General features: G+C 42.7%; 1 protein-coding gene across 1 annotated transcript in view; it reads left to right on the forward strand.

Annotated features, from left to right (window-relative positions):
* The window catches only part of Ankfy1 (ankyrin repeat and FYVE domain containing 1), a 66,070-nt gene that overhangs the window by 20,121 nt on the left and 20,128 nt on the right, over positions 1–25,821 (forward strand). Inside the window, exons 4-11 of the mRNA XM_059271138.1 lie at positions 450–585; positions 6,185–6,308; positions 7,925–8,074; positions 9,818–9,983; positions 16,726–16,930; positions 18,695–18,763; positions 19,122–19,321; positions 25,104–25,201. Coding sequence (XP_059127121.1) covers positions 450–585; positions 6,185–6,308; positions 7,925–8,074; positions 9,818–9,983; positions 16,726–16,930; positions 18,695–18,763; positions 19,122–19,321; positions 25,104–25,201 — 1,148 coding nt within the window. The remainder of the gene's footprint in view (positions 1–449; positions 586–6,184; positions 6,309–7,924; positions 8,075–9,817; positions 9,984–16,725; positions 16,931–18,694; positions 18,764–19,121; positions 19,322–25,103; positions 25,202–25,821) is intronic.

Genomic DNA, 25,821 nt, shown 5'->3' on the forward strand with positions numbered 1-25,821 from the left:
GTGTAAACAAATAAAAAGTCTTTCATTAGCTGTCCTGCAGCTACACTGGGTGTTTGGGACCCAAGTGCTGTTCTAAGCCTTTCTCAAGGTGGGATTTTAAACACAAGAAAACATATACTGGGATGACATATCTCAGTTAGCAAGAGTAGTTAGTCAGAAGCGGAATTACAGAAGCCAAAAAGCAAGATTAATAAATTTAGGGACTTTAGCAGAACTATAGATCTTTGTTCTCTTTTTGCAGGTGCTGGTTGCCTAGGTGCTAGGTTCCAAGGCCTGAATGATAGTTGTATCATGGTGTCAATTGTGCTAAGGTCTGGGGACCTACTGAGGGTGGGGGCCTGTTACAGTATATTTGAGTTAGGTGTACTGTAGTTGACTTTTTTAACCACGGGTTTTAGGGTGACTTCTAGAAGGCCTAAGTGTGTCATCTACTTCCTTTTCCTCACTAGATGCGAATCCTGAGGTGACAATGACCATGCTTCGCTGGATCTATACCGATGAGTTAGAGTTCAGAGAGGATGATGTGTTCCTGACTGAGTTGATGAAACTGGCTAATCGCTTTCAACTCCAGCTCCTTAGGGAGAGGCAAGTCACAACAGATGTGCTCAAGCCCCTGCAAGGTGGTGGTGGCTAAGCTTAATTGTGCCAAGCTGTGTGAACAGCTGCTGACATGTGAAGAACTGCAGGGTTCTGTAAAGGTGGTGGGGCAGAGGCTGACTTCTCTCTTGCTTTGTGTCACTGGGAAGCTAATGGAGCCAGTGCTAGTTTGTTGGTCTTCCTTCTCCTGGTTGTTACCTGAGGTCCTGTGTAAACTGACAACTCAATATGGAAAAATAGAATCCAGGGTCCGGAGTCTTGACTTTGCCTTCCATTCTGTGTTCTTCAACAGTTTATTCTGCCTTTGGATAGATCTAGCAAAGGAAGTCTTTGGTTATATACTCCTTTTTGGAAGCACTCTAATGCTTACATTAATCCAGAGAGCTTATGGTTCAGTAGGTTTTGTAGCCAGTATCAGTAAGGGCTTACTTCATTGAAGTTAATTGCCCTTTAGGTCCCAAGGAGCTGGCACAATATGTTTTTATAGTGCGTTTTCTCTGTTCCTCTCCCAAGCTGGTAGAATTATAGGAGACAAAGTGCTCATCAAAGGGTCAGGCAGAATGCGTTGTGCACCTGTTGTAGCCGTGGCTGTTGATGGCCAGCTTGTTTTTTTTTTTAAAGATAGTTATTCTTTTTTTTTTTTTTTTTTTAAGATTTATTTATTTATTAGGTATACAGTGTCCTGTCTGCATGCATGTGTGCATGCCTGAAGAGGGCACCAGAATTCATTATAGATGGTTGTGAGCACCATGTGGTTGCTGGGAATTGAACTCAGGACCTCTGGAAGAACAGCCAGTGCTCTTAACCTCTGAGCCACCTCTCCAGCCCAATGTAGTCTTTTAATAGTACTTCATAATCTCTTTATTCTTATGGGTGCATGAGAAAAAACTGGCTTCTCTCGGGTGATTGAAGGGCTAGTTTCAGCCATCAAGATGGTCTGTTTGTTGCTCTGTTGCTCTCACCCAGGAGATCCAAGAGACTCAGCTACCAGGAGCTGCTTGCTCTGTTTTTACTGTGAGAGGGCTTTTCCTCTTGGATGGCCCCACAGCCCCACAGGAATCCATAGACAGAATCTTCTCAACTATCAGTCAGTGATGTGGGCCTGAGAACTGTTTTAATATCTAAATCTAATTTAAACATAAACAAGTCCAAGGTGTATAGAGCTAGATTATTATTAACACAACTAACTTTAATATTGAGGCCCTCTAATTAACTATTGTGTTTGTTTAGTAAGTTTCTGAACTATGTAGGAGTAAACTCATACTCACTTTAATTAGATTGTTTATATCTTTTCCCCCAGATATCCTGAGCTTTCTCATTGACCATATCAGACTTGCTTATAAATTAAATTGCTTTAATAAAAATGTTCTGGGGTTTGTATGGATTATTTAATTGGTATAATGGATTCTTTAATTAAAATGTTCGTTGTTTATTGATTCATTAGGCCTCATTACGATCAGCATTACCAGATACTCAAATCTGTACTGTTGGATGTGGCTATTAAGTTGTCTGTCACAGCTTTCTTTTTTTTTTTTTTTCAATACAATTCAGTTCTACATATCAGCCACGGATTCCCTTGTTCTCCCCCCCTCCTGCCCCCCTCACCTTCCCCCTAGCCCACTCCCCATTCCCACCTCCTCCAGGGCAAAGCCTCCCCCGAGGACTGAGATCAACCTGGTAGACTCAGTCCAGGCAGGTCGAGTCGCCTCTTCCCAGGCCGAGCCAAGCAATCCTGCATAGGCCCCAGGTTTCAAACAGCCAACTCATGCAATGAGCACAGGACCCGGTCCCATTGCCTGGATGCCTCCCAAACAGATCAAGCCAATCAACTGTCTCACCCATTCAGAGGGCCTGATCCAGTTGGGGACCCCTCAGCCATTGGTTCATAGTTCATATGTTTCCATTCATTTGGCTATTTGTCCCTTTCTTAAGAGCTGGGATGAGAGACCAGGACTAGCTTGAGTGCTGGCTCTTCAGGAAGTCACAAGAGTGCCCCCTGCTGTCAGGCCGAGAAATGGCACATCTAAGATAATAACCCAAGAGGCTTTAGCAAATGCAGGCAGTTCACTGTGAAGTCAGTGGCACCAATTTCTGTGAGAGAGGTCCTGATGATTTAGAAATGTTAATAATTAAATTGATGAAAAAGTAGGTATCTTAGTTACGGTTTCTATTGCTGTGAAGAGACATCATGACCACAGCAACTCTTACAAAGGAAAACATTTAATTGAGGTGGTGGCTCAGTTCAGAGGTTCAGTCGTTTATCATCATGGCAGGGAGCATGGTGGCCTGCAGGCAGACATGGTGCTGGAGAAGGAGCTGAGAGTCCTATATCTTGCAGCCACCAGGAAGTAAACTATGACACTGAGAGAAGCTTAAGCAAAGCCTGCCCCCACAGTGACACACTTCCTTCAACAAGGCCACACCCCCTAATAGTGCCACTTGCTATGAGCTTATGGGGCCCAATTGCATTCAAACTACCACAGAAGGTTTTTATTTTTAATAATATCAGAAAATCTTTTACAAAAGAGTATTATAAAAATGAAAATATTTCTTCTAATTATAAATACACGTTCAGTGTATGTAATTTGGTTTGTTTGTTTGTTTGGTTGGTTGGTTGGTTTTTCGAGACAGGGTTTCTCTGTGTAGCTTTGCACCTTTCCTGGAACTCACGCTGTAGCCCAGGCTGGCCTCGAACTCACATGAGATCAGCCTGCCTCTGCCTCCTGAGTGCTGAGATTAAAGGCGTGCGTCCCCACTGCCCGGCTGAAACTTTTTCTTATTGTAACATGTCTACATATTGATTTTAACTTCTTTTAAAAATGATGTTGGAGGGTTGGTGAAATTGCTCCGCAGGCAAAAGTCCTTACTATACAAACCTGATAACTTGACTTTGGTGCCCAAAACTCACTTTGGAAGGAAAGAACTGACTTGAAATTGTCCTCTGGCCTTTACACCTTGGTGTGTTGTGGCCCGCACGCGCGCGCACACACACACACACACACACACACACACAAATGAATGAGTAAATGAATAAATTGGTGGGGAAGGGGTGGAGACAAGGTCTCACCACTAGCCTTTGCTTCTCAGGTGCTAGGATTAAAGGCATATGCTACCACAACCAGCCCTAAATTAATTCTTAAAGTGCCCTGGGAGAGGTGCTTCTTTGCACCAAGTCTGCAATGTTGATGGAAAATGGCTGTGTTCTTGTTTCTGGCCTAGTCTAACTATAAGGTTTGAAAATTTGCTCTTTGTTTTTCCCATGTCTGTCCTCCCTTCCCCTATCTCCACTCCACGGTCTGTCTCACTGCCTTCCTCCCCTCTTTCGCTACCTCTCTAAATCTTGTGGTCCTCCACTGTTACCTAGTAGCTCATCTGCTGAGATTGAGAATTACCTGCTACTCAGTTATTTACAGTAGTATTGAAGTCCATTAACATTAGCTGTTAAAATTTGCTATGTCCCTTTTCCATTGTCCTTCAGGACAGGAATATTGGGCCTTAGAAGGGAGTGGTGAGCAGAGAGGACATGTAAACTTAGGAGCGTACCTCCAAGTGTGTCTTGTGCTTTGCTGAGTACATCTAACTTTCTTTCATCTTGAAACCCACAGAGTCTCAACACCTCTAAGATCAAGTACCATCCTTATGTCATAGAAGGGGAGACAGGACTACAGAGACTTCATTTTTCTGTCACTACTAAGTTCTGCCATGTGATTAGAAAAGTTTTTGTTAGCGGGGGGTGGTGGTGGTGGTGGTGGTGGTGGTGGCATACACCTTTAATCCCAGCAGAGGCAGAGGCAGGTGGATCTCTTTGAGTTCGAGGCCAGCCTGGTCTATAGAGTGAGTTCTAGGACAGACAGGACTTTTTCACAGAGAAACCCTGTCTTGAAAACAAACAACAACAACAAAAAACACAAAAAAAGGTTTTTATTGAGGGTGAAGGAAAGGAGAAGCAGTGGTAGATTAGATGAGGGGGCTATGAGTACCATTGGGCCTCTGTGGCTCCCCTTGGAGGGGAATCTGATTGAAGGACCATGTCTTAGTCTCCTTTCTCCATAGGCCTCATTCTGCGAGAGGCACAATAAGGTTTCCAGGAATTCTGTCATAGAGTAAATTCTGTATCTTCTGTGCTAGGATGTGAAGACAAGTTTGTGCCACAGGGATGTAGTTGATACTCTCTTGTTAGTCCTTCATCAAGTCTTGTTGCCTGGCTTTGTGGAGATATACATTGTGCCCAATTTTCTCTTGACGTACTGTGGTCTGATTTGTGTGTGGCGCTCGAGATTGAATCCATAGCCTCTTGCACACTAGGTCTGACTCATAATTATTTCACTATCTTATCTATTTTGGGTGGTTCTTTAAAATGTAGTTTATTGAATTATATTTATTTTATTTGTAAAACTTTTATTTATGTGTACGTGTGTGTGTGTGTGTGTGTGTGTGTGTGTGTATTGGGCGGGTATCTGGGGAAACCAGAACAAAGCACCAGATCCCGTGCAACTGGAGTCACAGGCAGTTGGGAACATGTGTTGGGAACCAAACTTAGGTCCTTTGGAAGAACAACTGTTCTTAGCTGCTAAACTATCTATTCAGTCCACATACATCCCCTCTGCTCTCCCGCCACCCACACCCCAATGTTGCTAGGGATTGAACACAGGGCTTCCCAAATACAAATACATCCCAGACACTCTACCACTGTCTTTCTTTCCAGACCCTGAATTACAGTTTATTCACTTATTTTAATCATCATCATCATTATTATTATATATGTATAAGTGTTTTGGCTGCATATGTGTCTGCATACCATGTAAATTCAGTACCCATGAAGGCATTGGATCCCCTAGAACTGGAGTTACAGGTGATTGTCAGCTGCCATGTGGGTGCTGGGAACTGAACCTGGGTCTCTGGAAGAACAGCCAGTACTCTTAACCTCTGAGCCATCTCTCTAGCCATCTGAATTATAATTTATACAAAATAAAAATTTATGTTTTGGGAGGATTTTTAAAGAGGTATTTATTAAGCATAGACCCTCATATTTGAAACTTTGAGTAATAAAGTTAGTATAATAGAATTGTCTGGAATCTGCAGGCATGTTCCATATAATTCATTGCCAAAGAACTGAAGCCAATCTGTTTTGTGTTTGATTGCACAATGGCCTGTGCATGTGATTCAGAAGTTTCAAGTGATTACTTTTGAGGCTATTGAGGTTTTAAGCTTCATAATTTTCTTTTTGCAGGTTATTTTGATTCTACTCAGAACAGTGTGGTGTAATATACTATCTAGTACAAGACTGCAAAGCACAATGTAATCCCAGGCTGAGACAAGAGTAGTCTGACTTCAAAGCTAGCTTGGGCTACATAGTGAGACACCCTGTCTCAAAAATAAAATGTATATGATCAGTTTTAGTAAAATTATAATAAAAATTGAGTTTAGTAAGTAAAAATCTATACATACTTCCTTATGAAACAGTATTCAGTCTTATACCTTAGTTTTATTAGACATAGCTGGTGCCTTAATTATTTTTTGGTTTATTTATTTACGAATGTATTTGCCTTACTAATAGTATTCATCAATAATGAAAAATCTCTTACAGATGTGAGAAAGGTGTTATGTCTCTGGTGAATGTTAGGAACTGTATTCGCTTCTATCAGACTGCCGAGGAGTTAAATGCCAGCACACTGATGAACTACTGTGCAGAAATTATTGCAAGTCACTGGGTGAGTGAGAGATTGAGAGGTGTGGACAGAGCTTCCCCACTGGCAGCCAGAGATCCCAGTGTAAGCCCTGCTTTCTGCAGTCGCCTCTCTGACACATCATCTTTGCTGTTTGCAGTCTTGAAAAATAAGCAGTTGGATTAGATGACCTGTGAGGCTTTTTTTCTGTTCTGAAACTGTTCTGAGGGTTTAGAGTGGACCAGGCAGAAGATAGCTGAGGTTCCGGAGCAGATGTCAAGAAGGAACACCTGCCTTTAGCATCGTCCTTGAGAAGCTGAGACCCAGTGTGTGCTGCCCATGGTAGAGCTTCCTCCACTATAAGAGGCATTCTTAAACTTCAGTGTCTTTTCTTGGGTTTTTATTATAAATAATAGGCTTCACATTTCTTGTTATGGTTTGATTTTGTTTTTTTATGTGTATGCAGGTACACATACGTGCTTGTGGAGGCCAGAGGGACAGCCTCTGGTAGAGTTACTCAGGTAGTAGTCACCATATTTTGAGACAGGGTCCCTCACTGGCCTAGAGCTCACTGATTAGGTGAGTTCAGCTGGCCAGTGAGCCCCAGGGATCCTCCTGTCTCCTCCCAAGCACAGGGTTTACAAGCCGAGCTTTTGTTTTTTCACCCTATTAAATAATAAATAAAACAACAACCAATGTTGTTTTATGAATTAGCTTCTGTGATTGTTTTGTATACAACATTATTGGAAGAACCTTGGAATTTCTACAGAAAGATTTCTAACAACTGGTGCGTGTGTGCTTAGTGCCATGGACCTATAGCCCTAACAACTTGGGAGGCTAAGGCAGGAGGATGCTGAGTTCATGGTCTGAGCTGCAGAGCAAGTTCAAGACCAGCCTGAGGAACTAGCATGACCCTTTCTCACAAACATTTTGAAGTGCTGGGGATACAGTTCAGTGGTCCAGTGCTTCCACATGGCAGCTGACAATCACTGTACAGTGGTACAATGCCTGAAGCCCTCGATTTGATCCCAATAATACTAGAAAAGTGGGGTTATTGTTTTTTGCTTTGAGATAAGATCTCATTCTGTAGCCCAGACTGATCTGGAACCCACTGTGTAATTCAGACTGGCCTCAAACTTAGGGCAAACCTCCTGCCTCAGCCTCTTGAATGTTGGGATTAAAGGCATGTGCTGCTGCTATACCTGCTGAAAACCAGCTTTGAAGAACTGACAGAATGGTGACCTTCCCTTGCTGAGAGGGCTGCAGCTGTGGCTCAGAGAGTTGTTTGCTGCAGTTCCGATTTGTTTTGAAGTAGCCGTCTTCATAGACTTCGTAGGAAAAGGACTCTAAGCTCATGGTAGGGCTCCTACATGGCTTGTTCCTGTTGAAGGTCAGCACTGATAGTCGGCTGTCCAGTCTCTGAGGCCCAGCAGAGCTGTGATGAGTAGAGTGTGGTGGCAAGTGCTTCTTACTACAGATCCTGACTCAGTTGTTTTCTCAGTCAGACGTGTGGGAGCTCTCTAGCCTCCATGGGCTTCACTTTCTTCTGTAAAACAGGCAAAGATAGTTGGGAAATGTTAAGACCTTAAAGTAGGGCTTGACACATGCTTAGTAAATGACAACTAAAATTATTAACACTTTTCATTGTTTTTAATCCCTAGGATGACTTGCGAAAGGAGGACTTCAGTAGCCTGAGTGCTCAGTTGTTATACAAAATGATCAAATCCAAGACAGAGTACCCACTACATAAAGCTATCAAAGTGGAGAGAGAAGATGTAGTCTTCCTGTATCTTATTGAAATGGATTCCCAGGTGTTGTAGAAGCATTCCCATATTTTTCCTATCTCTCCCCAAACCTTAATGCTATCTAGACTCCCTGCTTCTGTCTGTACTGTCACTGGACATTCTAAGAAAGTACTGCTGACATGTTCATTTCGATTTTGAGCATTTTCTGTTCTGTTCGGTTTCTCAGAATTCGTCAGTCTTAGTACAATCTAAAGCCACATTCATATTTCCAGATGGTTGTCACAGCAGTACCTGACTTCAAGCCCCAATCTTTGTTTTTATTTCTTACTAAAACAAGTTTTCACAAATTCAGTGCCCGAAACCAACACATATTCTGGGTTGGTTGAGAGCACTTCTTGCTTTTGCAGAAGACACAGGTTTGGTTCCCAACACCCGCATGGCAGCTCAGAACCATCTGTAATTCCATTCCCAGGGAATCCAACACCCTCTTCTGACCTCTGGATGCACACATGGTCCACACACTACATTGAGACAAAACACTCATGCACATAAAATACTGTTTAAAATAGTAACAGCAACACATCAGTTTATTACCTATCAGCTTTGCCTATTGAGGTCCAAGCCAAAAGTCACAAGACTAAAATCAAGTTGTTTTGTAGACTGTGCTCTTTTATGGAGCTGTGGGCAAGAATCTGTTTCCTGCTCACATAAGTTGTTGGCAGAACTCTCTAGTGGTCCAAGGCCTCCATTTTCTTGTGAGCTGAAGACTGTTCTCAGCTTCCAGATGTTCCCACAGTCCTTAGCTTAAAAGAAGCATTGCTTCTATCTTTAAAGCCAGCAGAGACAGGTCAAGTCCTAATTTCACCCCTAATGGCCTACTCTTCCACTTTCCAGTTTCCCTCCCCCTCCCTCACCCCAGACAGGGTTTGTCTGTATAGCTTTGGAGCCTGTCTTGGAACTCACTGTGTAGACCAGGCTGGCCTCGAATTCACAGAGATCCACCTGCCTCTGTCTCCCGAGTGCTGGTATTAAAGGTGTGCACCACCGCCCGGCCTTCTGTTTCACTTTTAAGAATGAATATTGTTACAAAGTGGGCCCCTGTAGGCTGGTTCAGAATCCTCCCTAGCTCATGGTACTTAGCCTTAACACATCTGCAAAGGTACTTTTTGCCATGTAAGTTGACATGCTTACATCATCTGGTAATTAGGGCATGAACATCTGTGGAGTGGGGGTGGAGGGCATTATTCTACATACCACACTTCAAAGGAGTACAGATGGAAGTATGGTTTATCATTAGTGTCTGTGCTAAAGAGGACTCTGTTAAGCCACCTTTTATGAAAATCTTAACTTCTTCATAAAGTTTTCTATGCTGGCTTGTCTGTGGTGTCTATGTCCTGTGTTGTGTCTGGTGTCTGTCTCCCCCCCCCCCCCTCCCCCCGGTCTCCACTCCCCCAGTGATATCTGCATTTCTCCTGTGGTGGCCTTCAATCACCTTTGTCGCCCTTTGCTCGCTAATTACTATTGTTTTTCTGAGACTGAACGCATGTGCTCTCTGGAAGCCCGATCGGAAATGTGAGTTATGTTGAATCTGAGGACTAAGCAATGCCATTGTGCCAGAGCGTTAGAATTGGCACTTGCGTAGGAAGTGTGGTGACACACACATTTATGGGAGAAAGGCCATGTCTGTGAATTTGAGAGCAGCCTGGTCTACATACTGAGACCCTGTCTCAAAAAGGGTTTTCATCTGGGAACGATTAAAGTTGGTTGTATTTTCTGTCTGAGTGCTGATTTCCAGATTTCTCTGTGCAGCTCCCTGGGAAGCTGAACGAAATGGATCATAATGGAGATCTTGCATTAGATCTGGCTCTTTCACGGCGACTAGAGAGTATTGCTACCACTCTGGTTAGTCATAAAGCTGATGTGGACATGGTAGACAAGAATGGCTGGAGCTTGTTACATAAAGGAATCCAAAGAGGTAAGGAGAAATGAAATTTACATTTTTCTCTGTACACAATGTAACTCTCTGTAGTTATAGTTTTGAAGCTTCATAGACTCCATTCTAGGAATTCCCAAAAGACCTTGAATCTGCACACTTAGCCTGCATGGCTTAGAACTTGTGATTGTTGAGTCAGAGGGTCACTATTGAAACACTATTGGCCTTGTCAGTTTGTCTGTTCATAGTGCCACCAGGGCCTGAGTAAGAGAAGCTAGATAGATGATCTTTAAGAAGTAAGTACCATTGGAGCCAGGTGGTGTTTGTGCATGCCTTTCATCCCAGCACTCAGGAGGCAGAGGCAAGTGGATCTCTGTGAGTTCAAGGCCAGCCTGGTCTACAGAGTAAGTTCGAGGCCAGCCAGGGCTGTGTCTCGGGGGAAAAAAAAAAAAAAAAAAAAAAAGTACCTTTGGAGTAGTGTGGTGGTAATTTCTGTGAGTTCAAAGTCAGTTTAGTTTATATAGTTAGTTTTGGGACAGTCAGGACTACACAGAGAAACCCTGTCTCAACAACAAAAATATAACCAAAACCCAAAAAAAGAAATACCTTTGGGGGCTGAAGCAATAGTTAGTCATTTGAGAGCACTTGCTGCTCTTGCACAGTTCTGGGTTCCCAGTAAGTGGTTCGCAACTGCTTGTAACTCCAGCTCCTGAGGTTCTGACCCCATCTTCCTGTTCTACAGGTACACACCTGATGTTCACCCACACAGTCATTTACACGTTAGGTTTAAAAAAAATTAAAAAGTACCTTTGGCTCACATTGTGAGCAACACATGTCTACTTACTTCATTCCATTTTCTTCAGGAGTTGTGCCCAGAAGTCTGTTAAAATCTTAGGAAAGGCTTAAAGGGCCAGATAGCCAAAGTAATCCTCAGCAGAAAGAGCAGTGCTGAGGTACCAGCAGTCACGCCTGATCTCAGATTATGTTACAGAGACACAGGAACAAAAACAGCAAGTTACCGGCCCAGGAGCAGGCATGTAGACTGATGAAATAAAAAATTGAGAACCCAGAAATAAATGCATAGTTATAGCATCCCAATTTTGAGAAATCTGTCAAAACATACATTGGAGGGAGACTGGAGAGACAGTGCTGTGGTTAAGAGTTTCTCTTGCCAACACCCATTTGGCACCTCACAACTGCCTGTAACTCCAGCTCCAGAGATTCTAACACCTTCTGGACTTCTTGGGCACAGACATAGATGTGGTACACACTCACAAACACATATTAAAAAATAATAAAAGTTAAAAAAACACATTGGAGCAAAGACAACCTCTTTTTTTCTTTCTTTTTTTTTTTTTTGGTTTTTTGAAACAGTGTTTCTCTGTGTAGCCCTGGAGCCTGTCCTGGAACTGACTCTGTAGACTAGGCTGGCCTTGAACTCACAGAGATCCACCTGCCTCTGCCTCCTGAATGCTGAGATTAAAGGCAGGCGCCACCACTGCCAGGCTAGACAACCTCTTTAACCAAGAGTGAACCTAGATCTATACCTCTCACCTTCACAGAAATCATTTCAAAACGGATTAATGACCTTAAATGTAAGTCTAAAACTTAGAAACTGCTAGAGCAGCAGTTCTGAACCTGGGGGTTGGGGGGGTCACAACTCCTTTGAGGTTACATATCAGATATCCTGCATATCAGGTATTTACATTACAATTCATAATAGTAGCAAAATTACAGTTAAGAAGTAACAATGAAATAATTCTATGGTTGGGGTCACCACGACATCCGAGGAACTGTATTAAAGGGTCGCAGCATTAGGAAGACTGAGAACCAGTGTGCTAGAAGAAAGAGGCGTAAATAAAACACCTCAGGGTACAAGCACAGGCAAGAGCTTTCTGAACACTGTTCCAGCAGCAAGGAGATACATCCCAAAGTCAAAATGAAGAGGCTTCTGGACAACAGAGAAAACAGTCACCAGAGGGAAGAGACCTTTGCTGGTCACGTATCAGATGGGGAATATTCAAGGGATGTAAAGAACTGCAAAAATTAAACAGTTTTTTAAAAGCATCCAATCAATAAATGACCTAAACTGTCAGGTCCCAAAAAAGGATATACAGATGGTGAATAAAACCTGAAAGTGTACCACATCTTTAGCCACCAGGAAAATACACATTACAATTCCTTTGAGAGTCTATCTCATTCCAGTTCAGAATGGTTGTCGTCAGGAAAATAAATGACAGGATAAAGACATGATTCAGTAGGTAAAGGCACTTGCTGCCAAGCCTGTTCACCTGAGTTTGATTCCCACGACCTATGTGGTAGAAGGGGAGAATTGACTCTGGAAAGTTGTCTTCTGACCTCCACACTCAGGCCATGGCCATGTGCATGCCTACTTGTCTGCATACACATGAAATAAATACAAAATAAATAAATAAATAAATAAAGGACAAGTGGTTAAGAGTCAATTATGAGGTGTAGAGTTCTAATCCCAGCACACAGGTAACAAGCTGGGTGTTCTGTGTGTACACCTGAATTCCACCTCCAAGGTAGGCCCAAGACAGATCCTCCCAGCTTGCTGCCTCCAGCCTATCAGAGAAAGTGTAAGCCCCGAGGTTCAGGGAGAGACACTGCCTCAGAGGAATAGACAGAGTAGGAGGGGGACACCCAACAGCCTCTTCTGACTCCATGCATGCACACAGACAGGCATGTGCACCTGCACATACGTGCATGCACTCAAAATGGCACATACAAATAAATAACAAAAATATAAAAATCCTCAGATGCTAATGAGGATATGGAGAAAGAGGAATTCTGTTTTGTTTTAATTTTTGAGACAGAGCCTCACTATGTAGACCAGTTGTCTGTGAACTCACAGAGGCTGCCTTTGCCTCCTAAATTCTGGGATTATATTTACTGATAGGAATGTAAACTTGTACAGCCATTATGAAAAATCAGTGTGGAGATTTCTCAAAGTCAAAGTAAAGCTGCTGTGTGGCACAGCTCTTGTTTATACGGGTGAAGGCCTCTAAGTTGGCACACAGAGGTGTTTGCGTATGTTTGGGGTTGCGCTGTCTTAATAGCCAGAAAATGGCTGTTCATCAACAGATGACACTGCTGTCGCTCGGCTGGGGTTTTGTTCTTTAACAGAACGTACTGTGTGAATGTTGATGCTGCTGCTGCAGCTGCAGCTCTCTCCCCGGTCTGGGCAGAGTGTGTAGGGTTAGTGTCCTTCTGAGCTATGTAGAGTGTTGAGCTTGCTGGCTAGTAGAGAGGAAAGTTTTACTCATCACTGGGTAGGAAACCCTTAGAGCAGAGCACTGTGGAGAACAGATGCGTTGTCCCAAGCACACACAGCACTTGGCTCTGGGTTTGTACTCACTGGGGAAAGTTTCTACCACATAGGGAATTGTTCTCTTCCACTCTGTTTAGTATCTGAAGTGTTTATTTTGGAAACAGATTCACTTGTTACTAAAAAAACAATTAAGTTCCTTTCCTCTCTGGGAGCTGAATTCTTCTGTTTCATGAAAAACATCTCTGGTGAGTTATTAAATATTTGGGTGATTGCTTAGTTACAGGAATTGCCAAGACAGTTTTGATGTGTGTTCTAGAGTGATTTAATCTTTCATTCTGAATTTGTGAAATGTCTGGAAGTATGTGGATTCTAGTGTGTATATAGCAGACTTTCAAAGGGTGTGGCACGGGCAGAGCACTGACTTGGGCTTGAATCCTGGCTCACGTGTTGCTTTGACAGTCACTTGTCCACACTTATGTTGACTTTTCTCGTCTATAAAATGGGAAGGGATCTTTCTGCTTCACCAGGCTGTTAGCACAGTGAGACAGGATGGGGATGCACCCCAGTGACTGCCAGTTGACCAGTAGAGTAAACATGGTGGCCTTTATCTTGTCTGGGCATTGGAGTACTATAGCCAGACCCTATAGGAATTGTTTTCTTTTCATTGAGGTCCCACTGAAACACTGGGTGGCCTAGAACACTACATGGTAGAGCCTGGGCTCAGACCTGCAGTAGTCCTCCTGCCTCTGCCTCCTGTGTTCTGGGTTTTAGGTATGTGTCACCCCTTCTGAGGGATTGTTTGACTTTGCCTCCTCCTTCAACTTGCTGTTACTTGGTTAGCATTACCCAATGACTGAGTGCTGCCTTTAAGTTTGGCTATTGACCTTGCTTCTAATTTATTATGAGTGATGGGGTTCGTTAATAGATGAATGAAGTCTAGGTCTACTTGGAGATGCATATTAGAATCCACAAAACATAAGTGGTCATCTTACTAAGGAAATGCATCTGTCAGTCAGAAGAATTTGGTGGTGACAGGATCTGTGAGGCCATAGGAGACCCACATAGGGCATTGTTACCATCTCTTCCGATTAGCCTGACCTAAGCAAGATGATGTGTCCTTTCATAACAATTCTAGTTTTCTACTAACTTAAAAACCTGCAATAGCTGGATGGTGGTGGCGCACGCCTTTAATTTCAGCACTTGGGAGGCAGAGGCAAGCGGATCTCTGTGAGTTCGAGGCCAGCCTGATCTATAGAGCAAGATCCAGGACAGGCACCAAAACTACACAGAGAAACCCTGTCTCGGAAGGAAAAACAAAACAACAACAACAAAAAAAAAAACAACCTTACAATAACCTGGACTCTCCTGACCAATTATTTGTAGTAAATTTTAAAACAAGGACTATTAACTATGGTTTGTATTATCTTAATGATGAAGGTTACTGGCTGTTCCCTGAATAAAACTGTCATAAAACTGAAAGAAAAGTTGTATGTATTGTTTAACATTGATTAGGAATTTTTGTTTGTTTGTTTGTTTGTTTTGTTTTTCAAGACAGGGTTTTTCTGTGTAGCTTTGACACCTTTCCTGGAACTCACCCTGTAGCCCAGGCTGGCCTCTGCCTCCTGAGTGCTGGGATTAAGGGTGTGTGCCGCCACTGCCCAGCTGGTTAGGAATATTTTTATGTGGAAAAATGATGACAGTAATGCCTCGTGTAGCTGGCATTGTTGGTCAGTGAGGAAAGCAAGTGGCTAGAAGTCTTCAGCAGGAGATACTGTTTTTTCTGGTGCTGAGGCTTGAACTCAGGCCTTTAAGCATGCTGAGCAGTGGCTGAGTTCAAACCCCATCCTTGCCCTGTTAGATGGAATGTGTGGAGTGCTGTTTCCTTGTTGGTAAGAACCTTACTAGGGCCTAGCTTCCAGTTCCCTTCTTTGTCCTGTTCTCTGCATGTTTTTTCTTCTTGTTTATTTACCTTCTGGACTCTCTTCCCTTAATTCAGCTTCTAATAATTCCTAAAGAGTGCTTTTTTTTTGTCTAAAGTACATATAAATGAATGATTATAAATTATGAATTGATTTTTGGATCTAACCTTTAAGTAAATTTGACTTAAAGTCAGAAAATCCTTTCAAAAGACTCAAGTCATAAAAATGTTGGCTGGGAATGGTGGTTCCTGCCTGAAATCTCAGCAGTTGGGAGGCTGGACAGGAGAGTGCTGCCAGTTAGAAGCCAGCCTGGGCTACAGAGAAAGACCATTGTCTTTAAAGAAAAACAGGACAGAAGATGGTTTCTATTACACTTTCTGTCAGAGTGTAACCATGCGTAGGTTTTCCTGTGTCCGTGTCCTCATCACTCTCTTTAGAAGGAGACCTAGGACTCTGGTAAGAGAGTCAGTTATCTGAAATCAGAATTGATTGCAGTTAGAGCCTGTCTGTTAAAGTAAAACCCAGTAGCTCTGAAGTTCATCTGTTTTCTTCCCCAATATTTTCCTAAGGCCAATTTTTAAAGACATTGGTGGATGAGTACTAGGTAGAAGCTAATTGGTGCCACCTGGAGGTCACTGAGAAAAATAACTGCTTCCGTCCCCACCAAGTGCTTGCTCTCCTTCTCCTCCTTCTCCTTCTCCTTCTCCTCCTCCTCTTCCCCCCTCCCCCCTTTTCTCTCTCTCTCTCTGTATGAGACTTGATGCCACCTGGAGGTCACTGAGAAAAATAACTGCTTCCAGGCTGGAGAGATGGCTCAAAGGTTAAGAGCACTGGCTGTTCTTTCAGTGGTCCCGAGTTCAATTCCCAGCAACCACATGGTGGCTCACAACCATCTGTAATGAGATCTGCCCTCTTCTGGCCTGCAGGCATACATGTACACATAATAAATAAATAAATGAATCTACAAGGAAAAGAAAAAAAGTATTCAAAAGTCTCTCAAAAAATTAAAAAAAAATAACTGCTTCCACCCCACAGAGACAGAGAGCGGCGGGGGGGGGGGGGGGGGGGAGCGCCCCGGGGATAGGTATGTGTTAATTGGTGCCACCTGGGTATCACTGTGTGTGTGTGTGTGCGTGCGCGCGTGCGTGTGCGCGCACACATACATCCTTGGAATCCATAAGAGGATGTCAGATCCCAGGACCTGGAGTTGCAGGCAGTTGTGAGCCACCATGTTAGTGCTGAGACTCCAACTGGGGTCCTCTAGAAGAGCCACCATTGTACTGTCTTTCCTGCCCAAGTCTGTTACTGTTAGACAGTGAAAGCATCTTAAAGGAAGGAACCAGGGCAGGTCATTATGGGTAATCAAAAGGTGGACAAAAGAGCCTTTTGAAATAAAGTGTAACTTTGTGGACTGTCATGGATTTCCACCTCCAGCTGTCCAAGAGATTGCCTCAGACACCCCCAGATGTCCTTCTCCTATGTCTGCAGTTATCACTTGCTGCCTTCAGAGGAAGTATTGGCCACAGTAACTGGGTGTTGTCATGTCATTGTGTGTTCTGTTCTTTCTTTCAAGGAGATCTCTTTGCTTCTACATTCCTCATTAAGAACGGGGCCCTTGTCAATGCTGCCACATTGGGGGTCCAAGAGACCCCGTTACACCTTGTAGCATTGTATAGTTCAAAGAAATACTCAGCAGATGTGATGTCTGAGATGGCGCAGATTGCAGAGGCCCTCCTACAGGCTGGTGCCAACCCCAACATGCAGGACAGCAAGGGCAGGTGAGTATGCTGCCTCCAGAAGAGGGTTGGCATGGCAGCACATAATCGGCATGCCATAATGGGCATTCTTAAATCTGATGTCTACTGGAGCTGCACACATTTACCTGGCATGCAATTAAGTGTCATGACCAAGACTAGAAGCATTTGGGAAAACATTTGCAGCCTGGCTAAATAAGGTCTGAATTTCTAAGCAATTTATATCATTTTCCTGTTGAAAGTAACCAGAGTGATCATCTAGTCAGTGTTTACAAGGACTTTCTTTAGCATTTTTTAGGGTCACTTGAATAGTTTGAAGAGGAACTACTACCTCAAGACAACCTGTTTTATCTCTCTGAGATCTAATAGTTAGAAAATTCCCTATTTTAAACCCAATTCTGCCTTATACCTATCTTAACTTTTGACAACTCGTTATCTCTAGAGCGTGTCACCTTCGCTGCACAGCCCCTTCCTCTATTTGATAGTGTCTCTGGGTTATGTGTAGGGTTTTACAGTCTTACAAGTTTTTAGTTTTATTTGTTATTTTTTTTTGTTTTGTTGTTTTTTTAGATTTATTTATTTATTATGTATACAATGTTCTGCCTGCATGTATGTCTACAGGCCAGAAGAGGGCACCAGATCTCATTACAGATGGTTGTGAGCCACCATGTGGGTGCTGGGAATTGAACTCAGGACCTCTGGAAGAGCAGTCAGCGCTCTTAACCTCTGAGCCATCTCTCCAGCCCCTTATTTGTTATTTTCTGTGTATGGGAGTTTTGGCTGGATGTGTATCAGTGCTCCACATACATGCAGTGTCTGTAGACAAGAAGTGTGTAGGATTCCCTGGAACTGCAGTAACGGATATTTGTGAGACATCACGTGGGTGATAAGACTCAAACCCAGGTCCTCTAGAAGAGCAAGTAGTGCTCTTAACCACTGAACCATCTCCAGCCCAGTTTCTGTTGTTTTTTGCGTCTTCTCAGAAGGAGTTAGTTTAGGATTCCTTGTGGTTTAGAATTGTGGACAGGGTTGCCTGTCTTGAGGCAGAAGGGTGGGAGGCTCTGAAGTGCAGTTCAGCCCCTTGCCTCAGTTCAAGGCCCAGCAGCCTTGGGCAGGCTATAAGCACCACTCGCCATCAGCTCAGTTCAGGGTTTGAAACCCACCCAGGATGTCAGGAGAGGGTCTGTGCAGTGGGTCATGTGCAGAGATAAGATGGTCCAGGAACTCGGTGTTGCTAGTAATCAATCACTCATTCTGCCAAGCAGTTACATCCTTCCTCCCTCGTGCCGATTCTTTGGGTTTTTTCCCCCTCCAATTGCAGTAAACTTGGGCAGTCTGTCCATCTGAGGTAGAGGCCAGGCTCAGGCCCTGTGCTCCAGTGGCAGCCTTCTCTCAAGGCACTTGAGTACTAAATAAACGTGGTGAAGAACAGGTTCACTTGGACCAGTTCTGTCTTGTCGCTGCTGTGTGTTCCTGTGCTAGTAGAAGATGACAGCGAAGACCAGTTTCTTCTCAGAGTGGTGGGGGATGGGTGAGAAAGTGTGACAGAAGCTCTGTTTAACACACTCCTGCAGGAAGGGGTTAGAAATGGAGGAGAGCCATGGGCCATAAAGCAAATCCATTTTCATGTTTTGATTCTTGGCTGTGGTTTTGGAAAACAGAGTAATGGAATTGGTTGTAGATGGTGATTCTACCAAGGATTCTAGTTCCTGTCTGCTGTGAGTGTCTGGGTTGGTCTGTCTTGAATTGACACTTGTTTTAATTCATTTTATTCTGTTTTACCCTCAGGACTCCTTTACACTTGTCCATCATGGCCAGGAATGAATATGTGTTCAATCAGCTGCTGCAGTGTAAACAGTACGTAGGGCGGCCTGGAGAAATGAAAAGCGGTTTTGAGGGTGGGATTGTGAGTGAAAAATCTTTCCTTATTAAAATTAAAAAAAACAAAAACTATTGTTCATTTGTTTGTTTGACACGAGGTCTTATTATGTAGTCTAGGCAGGCCTAGAATTCAAAGTCCTGCTTTAGTCCCCCAGGTACTGGGATTACTGGCTATCACACCAAGCCTGAAGTTTTCTCTTAAGGTGCTTTACAGTTATAAACCTTAAGTAAAATAAAAATTTGTCCTTTAGAAAGTACAGGGAGAGAGTGAGCTGTTGGCAGCAAAGAGAGGCTTGATATTGTACCTGTCATTCACACGGCCTCTTTATTTTAGGTTAGACTTAGAGCTGAAGGATCATGAGGGCAGTACTGCGCTCTGGCTTGCCGTCCAGTACATCACCGTGTCTTCTGACCAGTCTGTCAACCCCTTTGAAGACCTTCCTGTGCTGAACGGAACGTCCTTCGATGAGAACAGCTTTGCAGCCAGGCTCATCCAACGTGGCAGCAACACCGATGCTCCGGATGCAGTGACAGGTAAACCATGGGCCCAGGGAGTGAGTTTCTTGTTGTGGTTTGATGGCAGGGCTGGGAATGCAATGCTGGCCTCAGACTTGCTAGCTCAGGCTAGCCTTGAATGTGTTGTCTTCCTCCCTTAGCCTGAGTGCTGGGATTACTAGCATGTGCCACCATGCCAGCTTGTAAATGTTTTTAATAATAATACAGAAATGGAATGGCTTACTATTATGAGAATTATTTGTTTTACATTTAATTTTAAGCTCAGTAAAATCCCATTGTGGTTGGTTTGTTTGTTTGTTTGTTTTAATCTCGTGTTCCAAATAATTTAACCAGACATTAGTTTAAGTCTTATAAGCTAAAACATACCTGGTAAGTTAAAACAACGATTCTTAGACTTTGTAGACTCATAATTCCTTTTGCCCTCTTAGAATTTACATTCAGTAAGTTTTTCTTTGGATAGTTATACCTTTAGTATTTACTAGAGTCAGAAAATCAAAATGAGAATTTTTTTTTTTTTTTTTTTTTGGTTTTGAGACAGGTATATGTAGGCCAGCCTGGACCTGAACTGGAGATTCTCCTGCTTCAGCCTCCCAAGTACTGAGATTACGGACACAACCTACAATATCCAGCCTCTAAAACCAAGAAACTTTCGTTTTTAGTTTGATTTTTTGGTTTATCTTCTTTTATGTGTATGAGTGTTTGATGCGTGTATCTTTGCCACGTGCTTGTTTGATGCCCTTGGAGGTTAGAAGAAGTCGTCAGATCTCTGGAAATGGGAATTAGAGATGGTTGTGAGCTGCTATGTAGATGCTGGGAACCTGGGTCCTCTGGAAGAACAGCAAGTGCTTCTAACTGCTAAGCATCTCTCCAGATCCCAAACTGAGAAACTTTGAAGAGCTGTATTAATCAGTTTATAGTATAGAGAATATACTCATTATGAAAATAACTTAAAACAAGTTAGTGAGAAGAGCTGGTAGTTTCTTGTATCTACATTTGTGTTCGGTCTTTCCAGACGTGCTGTTCTGGTTAAAGTGACTGAAGAATGCACATCCTTTGAGACACGTGGAAAGGGGAGGCACATTTTGAGTATCATAGGGAAGTCACACCAGCTTGTGCTTTGAATGGATTGTTTTTCTGTGCATGGTTCTAGAACATTATGCCTTAGTCATTGGAGAGTGTTGGTTCACTGTGTTGTAGATGTCCTGTGTTTCATATTTCAGAACTTCACTCACTGATATCGCTGTTCATCTCATCAGAAGTCTTTCACTGTAAAGAAATATCAAACTTGGGGTTGCAAAGTTTTCCAAGATTCAAATTTTCATATTAAAGTTTAATTTTTATCATTAGGTTAAAAATATTATCAATTATTTTTTCAGTTGTTTTTCTTACAGAGACAGGCTCCTTTTGCTCATTTTCAAGAGAATGTCTACTAAATGTTCAAGTTTGGATAACAGTAGTGTAATGGGAATCATTCTGAGTAAAAACCCTGGCCCATGACCCTGTGCTGAAATTGTTCAGCATGCACCTTAATGCATGTGTGCTTCCTCCAGACAGCATGCTTTGCTGTGGAATAGCGGCTTTGCCGTACTTCTCACGTAGCACACAGGCTCTTGCAAGCTCATGAGCACAACATGCTCAGTGTTGAGAGTTAGTAAAATTAGGTGGTTTTGGTTTTTTTGTTGTTGTTTTGTTTTGTTTTTCAAGACAGGGTTTCTCTGTGTAGTTTGGTGCCTGTCCTGGATCTCTCTCTGTAGGCCAGGCTGGCCTCGAACTCGCAGAGATCCTCCTGGCTCTGCTTCCCGAGTGCTGGGATTAAAGGCGTGCACCACCACCCAGCTAGGAGTTTTTTTGTTTTTTTGTTTTTTTTTTTTTTTGTTTTTTGTTTTTTGTTTTTGTAGCAAAAGTATAGGTTTGTTGACTATGAAAATGAAGGCACAAAGTGCACTCCACAGGAGTGCCCCAGCAGCTTGGCACTGCTGTGATCTGTTAGGCATTTGAATCCCCCTGACACTGATTCGGCAACATCAGTGCCAATGTCAGCACAGTGTAGGGAAAAGTAAAGATTCTGTAAAAATGTTTCTGACCTATTGATGCCCTGCAAGACTCCAGAAACCTACAGGAATCCATAGGCCACACTTAGGATGTCTCTGTTTTCATATATTTCACTGAACTGGCTAAAGAAAAAATGGTAGTGTTTTGTTTGTATTCTTTGTATGTTTTGGTTGTTGTTGTTGTTGTTAAGACAGGGTCTCTTAGCCCTGGCTAGCATGTGCTACCATTCCCAGATCAGCATGGGAGTATTTTAAGGACAAGGATTCCATATATAAGTAGCAAATACTCACAGAAAGCATGAGTTGGGGGCTTCTGAGATGGGTTAGTGGGTAAAGGTGCTTGCCAAGCCTGATGATCTGGTTTGATCCTCAGAGCGCACAGGGTAGGAGAGAACAGTCCCCCACAACTTGTACTCTGAACTCCAGACCTGTTTAATGCATTGTCTTATTCACCCTGTACACATACACTTAACACACACACATAGAATAAATGGATGTCAAGCATGGGTAGAAGCCATTAACAAAGACAGTTGATTCCTAGCTTCCCTTTTTTAAAAAAGATGAATAGTAAACAATACTTTTGTTAAAGTGATAATAACTTTTAATAAAGGTAAAAGGGCTGGGGGTGTAGCTCAGAACCACATACCTGTGACTTTGAATTTAGTTTTAACCCATGATACTAAAAAGAAAGAAAGAAAGAAAGAAAGAAAGAAAGGTCAGATAAAATCACCACTCTAGCTCTAGATGGCTGTCCATGTTTGTAATCCAAGCACAGACTAGGATCACTGCAAGTTCAAGGCCAGCCTGATTTATACAATGGCTTCCAGTCAGCTAGGACATAGCAAGATCTTGTCTGAAAAAAACAGAAGAAAGAGAAATCCCACAGTAGATAACAAAAGCTAAGTTCTACTACACTGTTTTAGACTAAACACCTGGAAATGCCATCATGACTACATAATAATCTATAAATTGTATTGGTTATTTACCATAATTTTTGCTGATTTCTGACTTTAATTACATTGTGTAAGAGTGTGGCATGCAAAAAAGACTGGTTCTTTGGTATTTAGGACTTGAATTTTGTTGTATTATCATTTTCTCTGTAAATTTCCCACCTGCTACCTCCATATCATTGAACTTGCACCCAGGAACTTGCATAAGCTGGCAAAAATATTACTGAGCTGCATTTTCAGCATTAGAACATGTTCTTTTTAGAATGTGATATATTATTTAAAATAACATTCATGGGAATGCAGCATTTTCTTTGTTATTAACTCACAGTTGTCCATTAACACTGTTCAAATCTTCATGTACTCTAATCAGCTTTGCACTACTCTGTCTTTTATCTCCTTGAACCTGTTTCCCATCCTCCCTCCTTCCATTGATAGGGATCAAACCCAGGGCCTTATGCAACTAATAAGTACGCTGCCAGTGAGCTATACCCTGTGCCCCTCCCCCACCATTGATTGGTCTCTTAAATTTTTCTTACTGTTGAGACAGTATTTTACACTATAGCCTAGATTTTTTTGGTTTTGAGGCAGGTTCTAATTTAGCCCAAACTGCTCTCAAATTTGATGTATAGGTAAAGATGACCTCAAACTCCTAAATCTTTCCCTCGTTTTTAGATTTATTTATTTTGTTTAGTCTCAGCTCTCTGAGTAGAACTTACTGCCTTTAGCTTTTGTTACCTATTAGGAGGATTTCTTTTCTTTTCTTTTTGAGTCGAGGTCTTGCTATGTTGTACTAGTTGACAGAGCTACCACACAGAGCTATAGGAACCAAACCTAGGTCCTCTTCAAGAGTATTCAGTGCTCTGAACTGCTAAGCCATCTGTCCGGCTCCCTCTTTATTTTGCCTTCCAATCTCCAAGCGGAGATTCTGGGCATGTATTATACTCAACAGAAGTTGAGATCAGAATGACTACAACTATAGATGAAGTCACTTTCTGTGAAGGGAAAGAAAAAAAATGATATAAAGACCAAGTAGTGTTTTGTCCATTTCCTTTTCTTTCTTTTTAATTGAGGGTGAGTGTTCGTTGGTGTATGTGTGTGCGTGTGTGTTGTGTATAAAACTGAGCATGTGGAAGTCAGGTGACAACTCTTGGTACTTGGTTCTCAAGGCAGAGTCTCTTTCTATGTATTCCAGACTAGCGAGCCCTAGAGTTTCCACTCCTAGCTTCTCCTTCCATCTCACTGTAGAAATGCTGGCATTACAGATGCTTCTCACTACTATTTACATTGTTCTTAATCCCAGCACTCAGGAGGCAAAGGCAGTCAGATCTCTGTGAGTTCATGTCATTCTGGTCTACAGCAAGTTCTGAGTCATCCAGGACTACAATAGTAAGGCCCATCTTAGAAAACTAGAAAAAATGAAACACAGCTCTGGAAATGGAGTGGGCTGTCAGGCAGTGTAGCAAGTATTTTGCCTGATGGAGCCTTCTCCCTGGCACTGCTTTGTCCTGTTTCTCTTATTTTTATTTTTCAGTCTTCATTTTATTCAGATTTTCAAGCACCACAGCTTCAGAATGTGAGATTTTTTAAAAAATATTTATTTTTAGTTTTAATTATGAATATGCCTGTGTGTTTGTATATGGGTATGTGCGAAAGTATGCAGGTGCCTGTTGAGGCCAGAAGAGAGAGAGCATCAGGTCCTGTGGAGCTGGAGTTACAGTGAGCTACCAGACTAAAGTCAGGTTCCCTGTAAGAGCAATACATGCTTTTAACCACCGAGCCAGCTCTGTAGTGCCCAGAACATGAGACTTGATGTTGTGTTTGGAAATGGAGTTGGAAACACTGTTCTGGAGCCAAAAACCATTTGGAGAAGATTTTATTTTCCTAAGTGTTTTATTCAGAAAATAGTTACAGTGCTAAGCAAAAATATTCCTGAGCCAACAAGCTTATAAGGCTGTAGGGCTAGAACTGAAGCATTTGATGGGCATTTTCTAGTATAGCCACAATGATGAGGCCAAGACATTGCTACTTGCACCCGTCTTCCGAAGAACATTTGAAAGCATCTCTAGACATTTTTTTTTTTTTTTTTTTTGATTTTGGTTTTTCAAGACAGGGTTTCTCTGTATAGCCCTGGCTGTCCTAGAACTCACTATGTAGACCAGGCTGGCCTTGAACTCACAGAGACCTGCCTGCCTCTGCCTCCTGAGTGCTGGAATTAAAGGCATGCGCCGCCACTGCCAGCTGTTTTTGCTTTTTTGTTTGTTTTAAACTTAAGATTTATTTGATGTGTTTTGGATGTTTTGCCTGTATGTATGTCTGTGCACCGTGTACATGCCTGGTGCCCATGGAGGCCATAAGAGAATTGGATCCCCTGGAACTGGAGCTATAGACAGTTGCCGTATAGACACGGAGCTGCTGTGAAGGATCTAGTACTGGAAGAGCAGCCAGTGCTCTTAACCTCTGAGCAATATATCTAGTCCCTAGACATTTTTGATTGTTACAGGTTCAGAGCTCCTGGCATCTGGTGGGTAGGAGCCAGGAATATTCAAATGTTATACAACTTACAGAGCAGGCCCTATGGCAAAAGGATTAATTATCTCAGGAAATGTGATCAGCACTGCTATGTGGGAGAAACCTTGCCCCTACTCAAGCCCTATAAGGAAGTACAGTGAGCTGCCAGCAAGGGTGATGTCTGGTGTGGGCTGGCCAGTAGGTGGTGAGGTAGGGCAGGGTGTTGTGCAGGGTGGAACTTAATTTCATGTCCATGTAAAAGGAAGAATGAATATGGCTTCTTTCTTGTAGGAAATTGTTTACTACAGCGGGCAGCCGGGGCAGGAAATGAGGCTGCAGCTCTTTTCCTGGCAACCAGTGGTGCCCATGCCAACCACAGGAACAAATGGGTAAGTTGGCAAGGGCAGCTGGGGGAATGGCTGTGGTCTGTGTAAGAAATGGCAATGCTGGGTATTCAGGAAAAATGAAATAGTCTCTTTTCTTCTTCATTTCTGTGAATGTACATTCATATGACCAGTGTAAAAGGGACTCTTGTGTGTCCTCAAAGATTGTCGGTCAGTAACCATTATCCAGATTTTCCTTGTATAGCCATGTCCTGAACTAGATCCTGTAGACTTTGTAATGGAGTGAAAATTAGCAAACAGGAATGTAAACAAGTGCTGTAATAGCTTCTTGAGTCTTTTGGTTTTGGGACAGTTTGATGTGACCCAGGCTGGACTTACCTTCTGATCCTGTCTTAGCCTCTCCAGTGCTGAGATACAGGCATGTGCTGACCTGTATTCTTCAGGTCTCCCATGTGGCTGCTGCTTCAGTCTGTCTCTAGGCAACAACACTGACCAGATCATGGCCTTCCCTCACCTGCACTTTTACCTTTAGGTTTCAGTTACCTGTGGTCAGTCATGGTCTGACAATAGTAAATGGAAAACTGAGAAATAGTCCATAAATTTTAGGTTGTCCACCAGAATAACATGATGAAATCTCACCCAGTCCTAGTTTGTGGCTCACCCCT

The sequence above is a fragment of the Peromyscus eremicus genome, chromosome 8a, assembly GCF_949786415.1.
Source record: "Peromyscus eremicus chromosome 8a, PerEre_H2_v1, whole genome shotgun sequence".
NCBI classification, from domain to species: domain Eukaryota; kingdom Metazoa; phylum Chordata; class Mammalia; order Rodentia; family Cricetidae; genus Peromyscus; species Peromyscus eremicus.